The sequence below is a fragment of the Macaca thibetana genome, chromosome 14 (assembly GCF_024542745.1).
Source record: "Macaca thibetana thibetana isolate TM-01 chromosome 14, ASM2454274v1, whole genome shotgun sequence".
Taxonomy (NCBI): domain Eukaryota; kingdom Metazoa; phylum Chordata; class Mammalia; order Primates; family Cercopithecidae; genus Macaca; species Macaca thibetana.
Genome location: NC_065591.1, coordinates 14049585 through 14061588, shown reverse-complemented (window position 1 = coordinate 14061588; position 12004 = coordinate 14049585). Strand labels below are relative to the sequence as shown.

Below are 12004 nucleotides of genomic sequence, written 5' to 3'. Positions count from 1 at the left end.
GAAATCCCAGCGCTTTGGGAGGCTGAGGTGGGAGGATCACTCGAAGCCAGGAGTTTGAGACTAGCCTGGGTAACACAGCGAGACTTCATTTGTACAAAAATAAAAAAACTTAGCCAGGCATGGTGGCATGTGCCTGTAGTCTCAGCTGCTCAAGAGGCGAGGTGGGAGGATCACTTGAGCCCAGGAGTTCAAGGTTACAGAGAGCTATGACTGTACCAGTGCCCTCTAGCCTGGTTGACACAGTAAGACCTGGTCTCAAAAAAAAAAAGAGAGCGAGCAAGAACAGCTGTATCGCTCCCCACAAATTCCACTGTATTGTTCCTTTGCAGTTAACTCCTCCTGCCATGCCCAACCACTAGTAAACACTGATGACTTCTCTGTCCCTATAGTTTTGCATAGAAGTGACTTTTTTTTTTTTTGAGATGGAGTCTCACTCTGTTGCCCAGGCTGGAGTGCAGTGGCGCGATCTTGCTTTACTACAACTTCCACTTCCCAGGTTCAAGTGATTATCCTGCCTCAGCCTCCTGAGTAGCTGGGATTACAGGCATCCACCACCACACCAGGTTAATTTTTGTATTTTAGTAGAGATGGGGTTTCACCATGTTGGCCAGGCTGGTCTCGAACTCCTCACCTCAAGTGATCCGCCCGCATCAGCCTCTCAAACTGATGGGATTACATGCGTGAGCCACCACGCCTGGCTCAGAAAAGACTTTTTAAGTGATTCAAATCATAATCATACACTAACAAATTTAAATTCCAATGGCTCCCTTGCAACCTTTACCCTGGAGGCTAAAGAAAGGCATAGCTAAGTGCTGGATGCAGTAGTTGACATAATTCTAGCAAATGAAAGACCTATAAATCCCTTCAGTAAGGAAAGGATGACAACAGGAACCCACTTAAAATTTTTGGATATTAGAAATTTTATATAAAGAGAAAGTATTTAATACCTGAGCAAGCAGTGGTCCTCGGATTCGCCTCAGAACTTCAGATCCATCCCAGATACTGGAATTCAGGCTTCCTGGTTGGGGCTAACAAAAAAGGAAAACATACACACAAAGTCTGAAATGTTGTATACTCTCTGGGTGACTTATCTGCTGTTGGGGAGCAAGGTTCCAAAAGAGCCTCAAGCTGCTTTAGAATAAGAAATTATGGGGCTCCAGAATATATATTATTCCCCAACTTTATCTCTAGAACTGCTATCATCAGGAAATATATTATCAATTTTCTCTGGCACATGTAAATCTCTCATTAGAATAGATAAAATAAAATGGCAAAGTTCAATACTTCACTTTAATTTTTAGTCTGCTATAGTTCTCAAATCAGAGTAACTTACTTACTTGTAAAACTGGCCTGGTCTGCACTGCCCTCATGATAGCTGGATCTTCTAGTTCATTTTCAATCACCATCTTACTGAGCCTTTCTGCCAGATTCTCCTCATGGTCACCTAACAAGTCCATTTCATCTCTCTCTCCATTGCCTGTTTGTTCATTAACTGCCACTGGTAGCTTTTCTTCCAATTCAGCCAGGCGCTCATGTGCTTCCTGCCAATCATCATCTATAAGATGACACAGTTGATGTAAGAAATAGTTCATAGTGGTACGAAAAAGTTTTACACAATTATTCTGTTATTTATTTATTTTTTAAGACAGAGTCTCACTCTGTCGCCCAGGCTGCAGTGCAGTGGCGTGATCTCAGCTCACTGCAACCTCCACCTCCCGGGTTCAAGCGATTCTCTGCCTCAGCCTCCCGAGTAGCTGGAGTAGCTGGGACTACAGGCACCCGCCACCACACCTGGCTAATTTCTGTATTTTTAGTAGAGGTGGGGTTTCACCATGTTGGCCAGGCTGATCTCGAACTCCCGACCTCAAATGATCCACTCACCTCACCCACCTCAGCCTCCCAAAGTGCTGGGATTACAAGCATGAGCCACCATGCCCGGCCTACACAATTCTGTTAACCAAATGAATAATTCCAGAAGATAGGCAGAAAGTTAAGTTTCCACTTAGAAACAGGATATAAGGTTTAAACTAAGGGACATAAAAGCGTGCTTTTTACTATTAAAAGCAAATAACATTATACCAGGAATAAAATTCAAAAATGTGAATTAATAGCTTAAAACATCAATAATGTCCAAACTATATTCTGAAACTGTTTCCTAAACTGGTGATAGATATGTATAGTACTACTAGTTGGTTTTGAGATTCTATGACATTTCAAGCAAAAACTTTAAAGGGAAGTTAAAACTCATAGCATTAGCACACAACTTTCTTTTAGATTATAAGTGCCACATTCTTTACATGCTTTTGAATCCATTTGTTCCATTCAATAAATATTTGGTAAGCATCTATTATGTGACAAGCCCTGTTTTAGATGCATGGGATACACTGGTGTACAAAAAGACAGAGATTCCGCCTTTGTAATACTTTCATGCAAGCAGGAAAGAGATAGACAATAAGCATAATAATTAGATACTATACCAGAAGATGAAACTGCTATAGGAATATAAAGGAAGAAAGGCAGATTGCAAATTTAAATAGATGGTCAGAGGTAGGCCTCATTGAGAAGATGACATTTGAGCAAAGATTCTGAAGAGTAAGAGGGTTAGCAATTTGGGTATCTGGGAGAAGACGGTTCCAGGCAGAGGGACAGTCAGTATAAAGAAAGGTCTTAAGGTGAGAGATTGACGGTTTTGAGAAACAGCAAGGAGGACTGTGTTTGGAATGGAATAAGCAGGGTGGGGAGAGTAGAAGAAAATAAGGTCAAAAAGTCATGAGGAGGAGGCTCATTCTGGGCCACTATGCCAATGAAAATTTTCATTTGGCTTAACTTTTAAAAGAATCACTCTGGTTGCTGTGCTGAAAACAGGCTGGGGAAGAGGAAGGGGCATTTCCTTTTTTATTTTAACTATGTCTGCTATTACTGCACACTACTATAAAGTCTGTAGCACTGACACTAAGGTTATTTTTGCATTTGGTATGTTGGCATCATTTTTTCTGTTTTTGAATCCCATTACAGCACAGATGACAATCTTCAGAACCCTCTATCAGCTGCTGTGGAGCTAGACCTTACTTCCATCACATTTCACTCCAGTTCTCGCCAATCTTATTCCATTCTGCTTCCATCAGGAAAGCTGTACTCACAGTTTTGCTTCTTTTAGTATTCTTTTTTATTTCTATTTTTTGAGACAGGGTCTCACTGTCGCCCAGGTTAGAGTGCAATGGCGTGATCTGGCTCACTGTGGTCTCGACCTCCTGGGCTCAGGTGATCCCCCAACCTCAGCCTCCCAAGTAACTGGAACTACAGGTTTGTACCACCACGCTAGGCTAATTTTTGTATTTTTTGTAGAGTCAGGGTTTCCCCATGTTGCCCAGACTGGTCTTGAGCTCCTGGGCTCAAGCAATCCACCAGCAATGGCCTTCCAAAGAGCTGGGATCACAGGCGTGAGCCACCGCATCCGGCCTTTCTTTTCAGGTATTCAAATGCGAAACTTCTTCCTCCTCATTCCTACTCCTAAATAATCCTTTCATTTTATTTCTTCCTTTACCTCATCTCAATATGCACTACTTTCTAATCCACAAAAAGTATTATTTTGTACATGTTATATGGTATTCTTTTTTTTTTTTTTTTTTTTTTTTTTTTTTTTTGAGACGGAGTCTGGCTCTGTCACCCAGGTCACCCAGGAGTGCAGTGGCCGGATCTCAGCTCACTGCAAGCCCCGCCTCCCGGGTTCACGCCATTCTCCTGCCTCAGCGTCCCGAGTAGCTGGGAGTATTTTTTTTTTAGTTACATGTTTGGTCTCGATCTCCTGAACTCGTGATCCGCCCGTCTCGGCCTCCCAAAGTATACAGGCTTGAGCCACCGCGCCCGGCCGGTCAACAGACAGGGATAACAGGTCATAACACAAACAGGACTTTCTCTTTTCTGCTTTCAAAGAAAATACATGTTTAAAAAATTCAAACACACGTCACTTAAGTGAAAGTTCCCCATAATTCCACAGCTATGTTAAGTTTTAAATAGTTTTAAGTTGTGTTAAGTTTATAAAGTTAACTTGTTTCTTTTTACTTAAGCAATATGTCTTGGACATCTTTTCATGCATGCACACAGGCATAACTACTGATATTATCTCATTCTTTTTAATACCTACATAAGATTATATTTTATTGCTAAACTATAATGTAATTTATCCCCTACTGGTAAATATTTGGATTATTTACAATTTTCCAATATAATAATTAATACTGTAATGAACATCATACATATCTTAACAGTTTATGTGACTTTAAATAGACTAACTTCCTTTTATAATCAGATTATATTAACAGTTAAAATTTGCTATATGTATTTTTTTATCATACAACAAGGTATCACATAATACTAGTGATCCGCAGAGTGAGGGAAGTGGGACTTTCAAATATATAATTTTGGTATCACAGGACCCACTGTCTAGTTTGGGGACACTGTGGTAGATTTGAGTGTATTAGTTGTGGTAAGGGATTCCTTACGTTGAGGATCACTTTGCCATCACTAGGATAAAGGCTGCGGGCAAAAGCTATAAAAATATCCTTACCTAAGCCTCCGGGACCTGGGTCTTCTTTATAATTATGTGGTATTTTTTGCCTACCCAACAGCTTCCTCTTACCTGAGTGACTAGTCAGGTGACACTCTTCTCCTAAATTGTCATCTTACAAAAAAGAATTTAAGGTAGCTATTTTATGATGATGGTCTCTGATAAGTCTATCCTGATGTGCTCCAAAAAATGGAAAAATCCACTTTAAATGAAAATTACAGTATTAATTTAAATGACTAATCATCTGAAAGAAAATATTTAAAGAAGAATATAATTAAAAACCAAATGTGACATTCATATTTGTGTCATCCTTGGTAAGGAATAGTAAGCTGAGACAGGATAAATTGTTTTTTGTAACTTTACTAACTTAGCAATGTCACAAGAGTGGGAATCTATCATCTTGAATTGAGGGATTTGTAAAAACATTTATTTCCCAAATTTAAGAAGTTAATTTGTTAGTGGATTTGTTCTAATGCAGTAGAGTTCTAATTTGCATGCTTGTCTGTCACTAATTCCCATATTCATGCTTGCTAACTTTACCAAATCCTATCAAATATGGATAATCTACTTCTCCTTAATAATAATATTTTTAAAATATTGGTTAAGTTGCCATATTCTGTGAGAATAGATCTCTGGTGAATTGAATGTTACATTTTTACACACGTAAGCAAAGGAATCTATGCCATAAAATACTATCATCATCATTTTAGATTTTTCTTACTCTTGTAAAAAATTATCTGAAGTAGTATTTTAGAGATCTTATGCCCTTACTGCAAAAGAATACTTCACCCTGTATCTTTTTCAAATGACCTAAAAATATAGTTACTTAGATATGCCAGTGCTTGACCTGAGTCCATTATTGGTCAAAATGATAAAAGATAGGCAAAAGAGTAACAGAGAAATGAAGGGAAAGAGACTATCTGTAATAATGAACTAACCTATACCCTGATGTGTGTTACTGAATTTCCGGCTGCTTCTATAAACTTATACTTGTAATAACAACCCCTGAAGCCTGTCTCAGATATAGTTTTGAATGAAAACAAAATAAAAAGGAAGTAGAAGTGATTTAATTTCAAGGCAATCTTTATCTCTAAAGACTATAGTAGCTATCAATAAAAGAGAGGTAGGAAGGAGGGTGATCCCTTCCAAGTGGAGGCAGGAGATTTCCAAAGAGTCCCCAAAAACTATTTAACATAACTAGTACTTTACAGTAATTATATTTATGGTTACTTAACCCGTCACTCTTCCTCATTTGTTAAAATGAGGATAATAACAGTACCTATCTCACAAAGTTGCTGTGAGGATTAACAATATATGTAAAACATTTAGAATGGTGCCTAGTCATAATAAGCACCATGCTAAGTGTAAGCTTTTATTTTTAGAGGAGTTGGGATTACTGCAACACTATTTATTGCTCTTAGATGATGCAAACATTTTTCATGCAGAAGACAGTGACTAGTTTCTTAAGGAAAGGTGACCATTTGTAGCCAATGACCTAAAATGTCCACAGCAGGTATTATTCAAGATGCCCACTATATGAATTAAAAATCATAAAATCAAAACAAATGTCAAAGTCTGACATTTCACCTCTAGATTTAAACTCTCTATACCAGCTTTGTATCAACCTGTAGACGAGTATCAAAGAAGTCACAGGTTGACTTGGAAAACAATTTTCTTTTTATAGTATTTACACCAAGCTGTTATGAAGAATTAAGATCTTACAATTCAAGTACATTACACTCTCAAGGGAAAGGGCTCACCTTTGGAAATCTTTTCTCCATTATAAACTTTCTTGGGCAAAAAGTCCTTCTAATCACCCTTTGGCCCTAAGGTACAAAGTGGGTTAATCATACGCCATTTCATTGCCTTTACTTTGTACTACCTGTTCTTTTACTGTGTAAACCTAATGGCTTTTTCAGCACATGTGCACTTTCCTTCTTCCCCGTCATATAAAATACAGTTCTGGACACTCTAACATCCTTTTAAGGCAATATTATTCCCATCTTACGAGAAAAAATAGAAACTCAGGAAAAAAAGACTGTCCATAGCACTCTGGAAGTCAATGCTGCCTCATTTTAATGTCTATAAATCAATTCTAGCTAATTCATTTTAATACTGAGGAACTTGTTGAAAAAATGGTTAACATTCAGTACAGTATTTTAATAGAAAAAGAGTTCTAGAAACAAGCACGTGTTGGTAGCTTCTATGGTATTCTATTTTTAAATTATTTGATAATTAACTTTTTAGAGACAAGGTCTCGCTCTGTTACCCAGGCTGGAATGTAGTGGCACCGCCATAGCTGATGCAGCCCTGAACTCTTGGGCTCAAGGGATCCTCAGCCTCCTAAGTGGCACATACCAGCATGCCTGGATATTTTTCAAAAAAAATTTTGTAGAGAAAGAGTCTCACTATGTTGCCCAGGATGGTCTTGAACTCCTGGCCTCAAGTGATCCTCCTGCCTTGACCTTCCAAAGTGCTGAGAGCTGTGGGCTTGAGCTACCACAAATAGCTTATTGTGTTCTACTGATCATCACTAAACTACCTTCCAAATATAATTTGCAATTCACATCAGTTTCCTGCTTTTGTAATTCCACTCTACATCTCTTTGCCTGTGATCTCCATGGAGAGAGAGAATAGCATCTTGGATCAAGTTATCCTCCTGGACAATCTCATCTGCCAACCCATGCCTATAACCCAAAAGGTCTTTGATTCCCTTCCATCATGAGTCTAGCTTCCACTTTCGACACTTTTCTTGCTGCTTCTAATCATAACAAAGTTTTAGTTCTCTAGTGAATTTTACAAATAACTGACAATATTAAAACACCTTCATTTTTGCCAGTTTATTCAATTCAGTCTAAGCTTTAATAAATGTATTAGGTCACTGCAAAACCAGTGACCATTATAATACTTTAAGGTCTCTTATTTGTTTTTGATATTCAACATCTTGGGATTACCAACTATTGCTAAATTTTCTCTTCTTCCTTATGACTTAACTTGGAGCATTTGTTGCAGACAGAAGTGTTGTGACTCCAAAGAATCATACATATTTATACATTTGAACATAAACACTCTTATTGCTGCTTTCCAGCACCAAGTCTAAGCAAACATATCTGCATTGACTCTTACCTATTCATTTGCTTAAAAATATATAGTTTTGGCCAGGCGCGGTGGCTCACACCTGTAATTCCAGCACTTTGGGAGGCTGAGGAGGGATCACTTGAGGTCAGGAGTTCATGACCACCCTGGCCAAAAATGGAGAAATCCTGTCTCTACTAAAAAATACAAAAATTACCCGGGCGCCTGTATTCTCAGCTACTTGGAAGGCTGAGGCAGGAGAACTGCTTGAACTGGGGAAGCAGAGGCTGCAGCGAGCCAACATCATGCTACTGCACTTGTCTAGGTGACAGAGCAAGACTCTGTCTCAAATCAAATGTATATGTATATGTATATGCATATGTATATGTATATGTATATAGTTTAAAAGTTTAAATTTTAACTTATTACTCCACTTGTTCTACACCTGTTCTAAGTAACATGTGTTCTTGAACGTTATAAGCTTGCTTTCTAAATTTTCCATCTCGGTATTTATAACCCTGTGGTCTGTAAGCTTAGTTTGGCTCTTTAGGTTTTAAACTTTTCCCAACTCTTAAAATATGTATCTACAGGCTGGGCGCGGTGGTCAGGCCTGTAATCCCAGCACTTTGGGAGGCCGAGGCAGGTGGATCATGAGGTCAGGGGTTCGAGACCTGCCTGGCCGACATGGTGAAACTCCGTCTGTACTAAAAATACAAAAATTAGCTGGGTGTGGTGGCAGGTGCCTATAATCCCAGGTACTCGGGAGCCTGAGGCAAGAGAATTGCTTGAACCTGGGAGGCGGAGGTTGCAGTGAGCTGAGATCATGCCACTGCACTCCAGTCTGGGTGATAGAGCAAGACTCCATCTCAAAAAAGAATAAATAAATAAATAAAAAATATGTATCTATATCCAGGGATGAACAAAATTTCATCTGTGCATACTTTTCTAACTTATGAGACCTTTCTTGACCCCCAAAATTCTTGGTATAAAAAGCTTTACGTTTTGTTGAAGATACTATAAGTTGCAAAGTTATATAATATACCAGTGATAGACTAAATTTTAAAACACATACACCCACATACTTTTCTACTAGTACACTAGTTTTCCTTAAGTTATATGTCATACAAATAAAAATTCCTCTCATTTAGGATTACTTTAAATCTCTCTTAAATGTTTACTTCTCTAAACATTTGAATCCCTCATAGGGGCAACCTGTAGCCATAGATCATATAGCTGGAAGGGGCAAGGCTTACAGAATACCTGATTTTAGAGGTGAGGCAAAAAGATACTCAGAGGATCAGGATAGGTGCTGTTTCCAGTGAAGAATGAAACATTCTGACTAAGATGAGGAATAGAAGAATATCTTGCCAAGTTAGTGAATGAGGTTACCCCTAATAAGATAAAGCACTTCTAAAAGACAGCACTTGAAAAGAGCAAGAAGCCAAGATGATATTATAAGAGAAAGATGTCACTTACCAACTGCACCTGACCCAAATGTATCATCATTGAATTGATCAATCTCTTCATCTTCTTCTCCCAGTCCCTGAAATGCATCTTCATCTTCATCCAGAGGACAATCCTCCAAAGACTAAAAAAAGAGGAACGACATTAGTTATTCATGAAATTCACACCCTCATTTTAAAAAGGTTCTAAAAATGTTCATCTTACCTTCTCAATGAACATAATTGCTTCATTATGACTTTTTGTAAAGATGGCATTTTCTACTTCCCAATTTCTGACACTGGAAGATTTCATCAGCTTTCTTTCACTTTCTATTTCCTATTCCTTATTTAATTCTCGCCCCACCTCACAGCATTCCATTTCTCTATTTTATCAAGAATCCACTAACAGCAGTTCCTCATGCAACCAAGAAATTAAGTCCACAACTTCCCTTATATCACTGGTTGGAAAAGTGAGGACAACTAATAATGAACCCTTTATTTTCTTGTATCTTTATGTATCTTTTCTAGCAAAATTCTCATCTTTCTCATTATATTCATGTTTTCAACTATTATTCCCTTTCAAAGCTTTGTCTTCATTTTCCATCTTTTTTATCTTCCCTATAGGCCTAAACTCTAGTGATTAAAGTTAGGTCTTCAACCACAATAAAATGAACTCTGGAAAAGCTGTGATATGACAAGTTCAAGTTCTGGCTCCACTTCTACAGTCAGTGTGAACATGGGCAACTCAGAAAATTTCTAATTAGCTCATCAAATACCTTTATACAACCTATTGTGTCTAAGGCTCTGTGCTAGGCTGTAAGGCTCAGTCTCTTATATCGTAATGCAGGGACTATACCAACTATGGCAGAGAGTTGTGATGATCAAAGCAGGCAAAGATTACAGATTATCGAACAAAGGCTAGAGGTCACCACATCCTAGGTAGGTTAACTTCACTTCAATTTTACTCAACTGATTTATTCTCCAAGTTTTCCTTTCGGTTTGGTCTTGGATCATTCCTATTAAGTATATCTGTCCTCAATTTTCAAAAATTCGGAATCAGAATTCCATAGTCGATCAGTAGATACGTTTGTGATACACCTTGCCTGGCTACCTCTTAGCTACCCTGTTTACAAAGGAAAGATTAGGTCAAAGGGCGTTATTCTCCTGCCAGAGCCCTTCCAAATTTATGCAAATAGGCATGCAGCTGCCTTCGTATCAAAGGCAACTTCCAGCAGCACTCCCTTCCAAATCACAAAGATCTACTTTACCAAATCACTGCTTTTTCAATTAAAAATAGGATCATTTACATCAGTTCTTTCATGCTACAAACCCAGAAAGTTTACGTCCAGAGATTAGGAGTCGCTCAAGGTCATACAGTGAGTTGGTGACAGGGTCAGCACTGTTTGTTGCTATTGCTACATTCCCGGGACCTTCACCAAACCCACGTCGCCCAGCACTAGCTCAGAGGGAACTTCTGCTGGACACGCCCCCCTCCCAACTCGGAGCCCTCTTTAGTAAACGGGCTGGGGCCCTAGTCCAACGGCAAGCCCAGGCCCCCTTGACCTGAAGGTAGCCTGTGTGAATGGGGTGTGTGTCAGTGTAATTCGAGTGGAGGTGGGTGGGGGGTGGTTCCGGGTCCAGGGCGGGAAACTCGGCTCAGGGAATTCCCGGGTGACTCCTACTCAAGAAAAGCACCCGGGTAGATGCAATACTGTACCCTCGATGGCTCCTCTAGGGGTGGGGGCGGGGGTGTGGTCTGGTTACAGCACTTAACGGGCCCTCCCCACCCCAAAACGGAGGCCAACTTTCCCCAGCGGCAACTAATGGGACTGTCTCGACCCCTGAAGCCAGCTCCCAGCCCTAGAATTAGACCCGCGACCCCAGGCCAGTCGCGTCCAGCTAAGTCCTGCGACTCCCCCAGCCCGCCCCCTGCCCCGCAGGAACACGGGACCGGCGTGCGGAGGGGGAGTGAGGGAGAGGGGCGCGGGAGGGAGGGAGGGGTCACTTCCGGTCGCAACAGCTCACCTCGTAGCGGAACATTCTTGGGGAGGGGGGCAGGGAGCGGGGAGGGGAGAGGGGGAGGGAGGGAAGAAGCGCTGACTCCCCGGCTCCTCCGCGCGCGGGTCCTCAACCGGCTCGCGACCCCTGGCCGCCGCCGTACGCCGGAGCGTGCGTGGAGACGTGCGCAGGCGCGCCTCAGGCAGGGCGGCCACCCGGCTCGGCGCCCGGCGGCGGCGGCTGCGCAGGGACAGATTTGGCGTCCTGCTTCCTAGTCTCAGCGGCGGGAAGGAGGTCCCGTGGCGAGAGACTGCGCACGCGCTGCCCGTTGTCGGCTGCCTGGTGATCTGGGCTTGCAGCTCCGCCCCCTCTTTCTCCGCGCCCGCTAGGCGCTTGGTTTGGAGCTGAGGGGCAGGTCACGAGTTGTCCGTCACCCGCGAGGCGGAGAAAACCCTTGTGATTGTCACAGGGTATGGCTCTGAAGAATCCTGGGCTTACCCTGGGCTGGGAAACATGGAGATTCCCTGGCTGTTTTTCCAACGTCCCACTCACTCTTGGGGTTGCTCGGGGGTCTCCACGTTACGATCTGCGCCTTGCGCAGGGAAAAAAGAATGGAAAGTTGCTCGTCTTCGAAAGGGGCGGACTTCTTCGCCACTTTCAGTGGCTCGTCGCCTGCTGAATCCGCAGCAGGTCAGGCCTGTGATTTATGTGGCTCTAAACGATGACGGCGCCCGTTTTTTTTTTTTTTTTTGAAATGCCGAAGACAGGTTCTGGGAGGTTTAACTAGGGTGGTATTTTTAGGCGCCAGGCTCATCAGGCGCGAGGAGCTGCAGAGCCTTGAAGGGCAGCACGGCCATGGGCTGCGGGCCACGCAGCAGCAGGGTCTTCGGGCCGGGATGCGCCGCTGGGTGACGCCACTTCC

At 41.6% G+C, this 12004-nt stretch overlaps 1 protein-coding gene across 1 annotated transcript in view; it reads right to left on the bottom strand.

Annotated features, from left to right (window-relative positions):
- The window catches only part of PATL1 (PAT1 homolog 1, processing body mRNA decay factor), a 32833-nt gene extending 21555 nt beyond the window's left edge, over positions 1-11278 (bottom strand). The window contains exons 1-4 of the mRNA XM_050758492.1: positions 11110-11278; positions 9119-9230; positions 1338-1555; positions 948-1028 (exon numbers count right to left, since the gene is read on the bottom strand). Of these exons, the coding sequence (XP_050614449.1) occupies positions 948-1028; positions 1338-1555; positions 9119-9230; positions 11110-11124 (426 nt within the window). The 5' untranslated portion in view covers positions 11125-11278. The remainder of the gene's footprint in view (positions 1-947; positions 1029-1337; positions 1556-9118; positions 9231-11109) is intronic.
- Between the last annotated feature and the right edge of the window lie 726 nt (positions 11279-12004).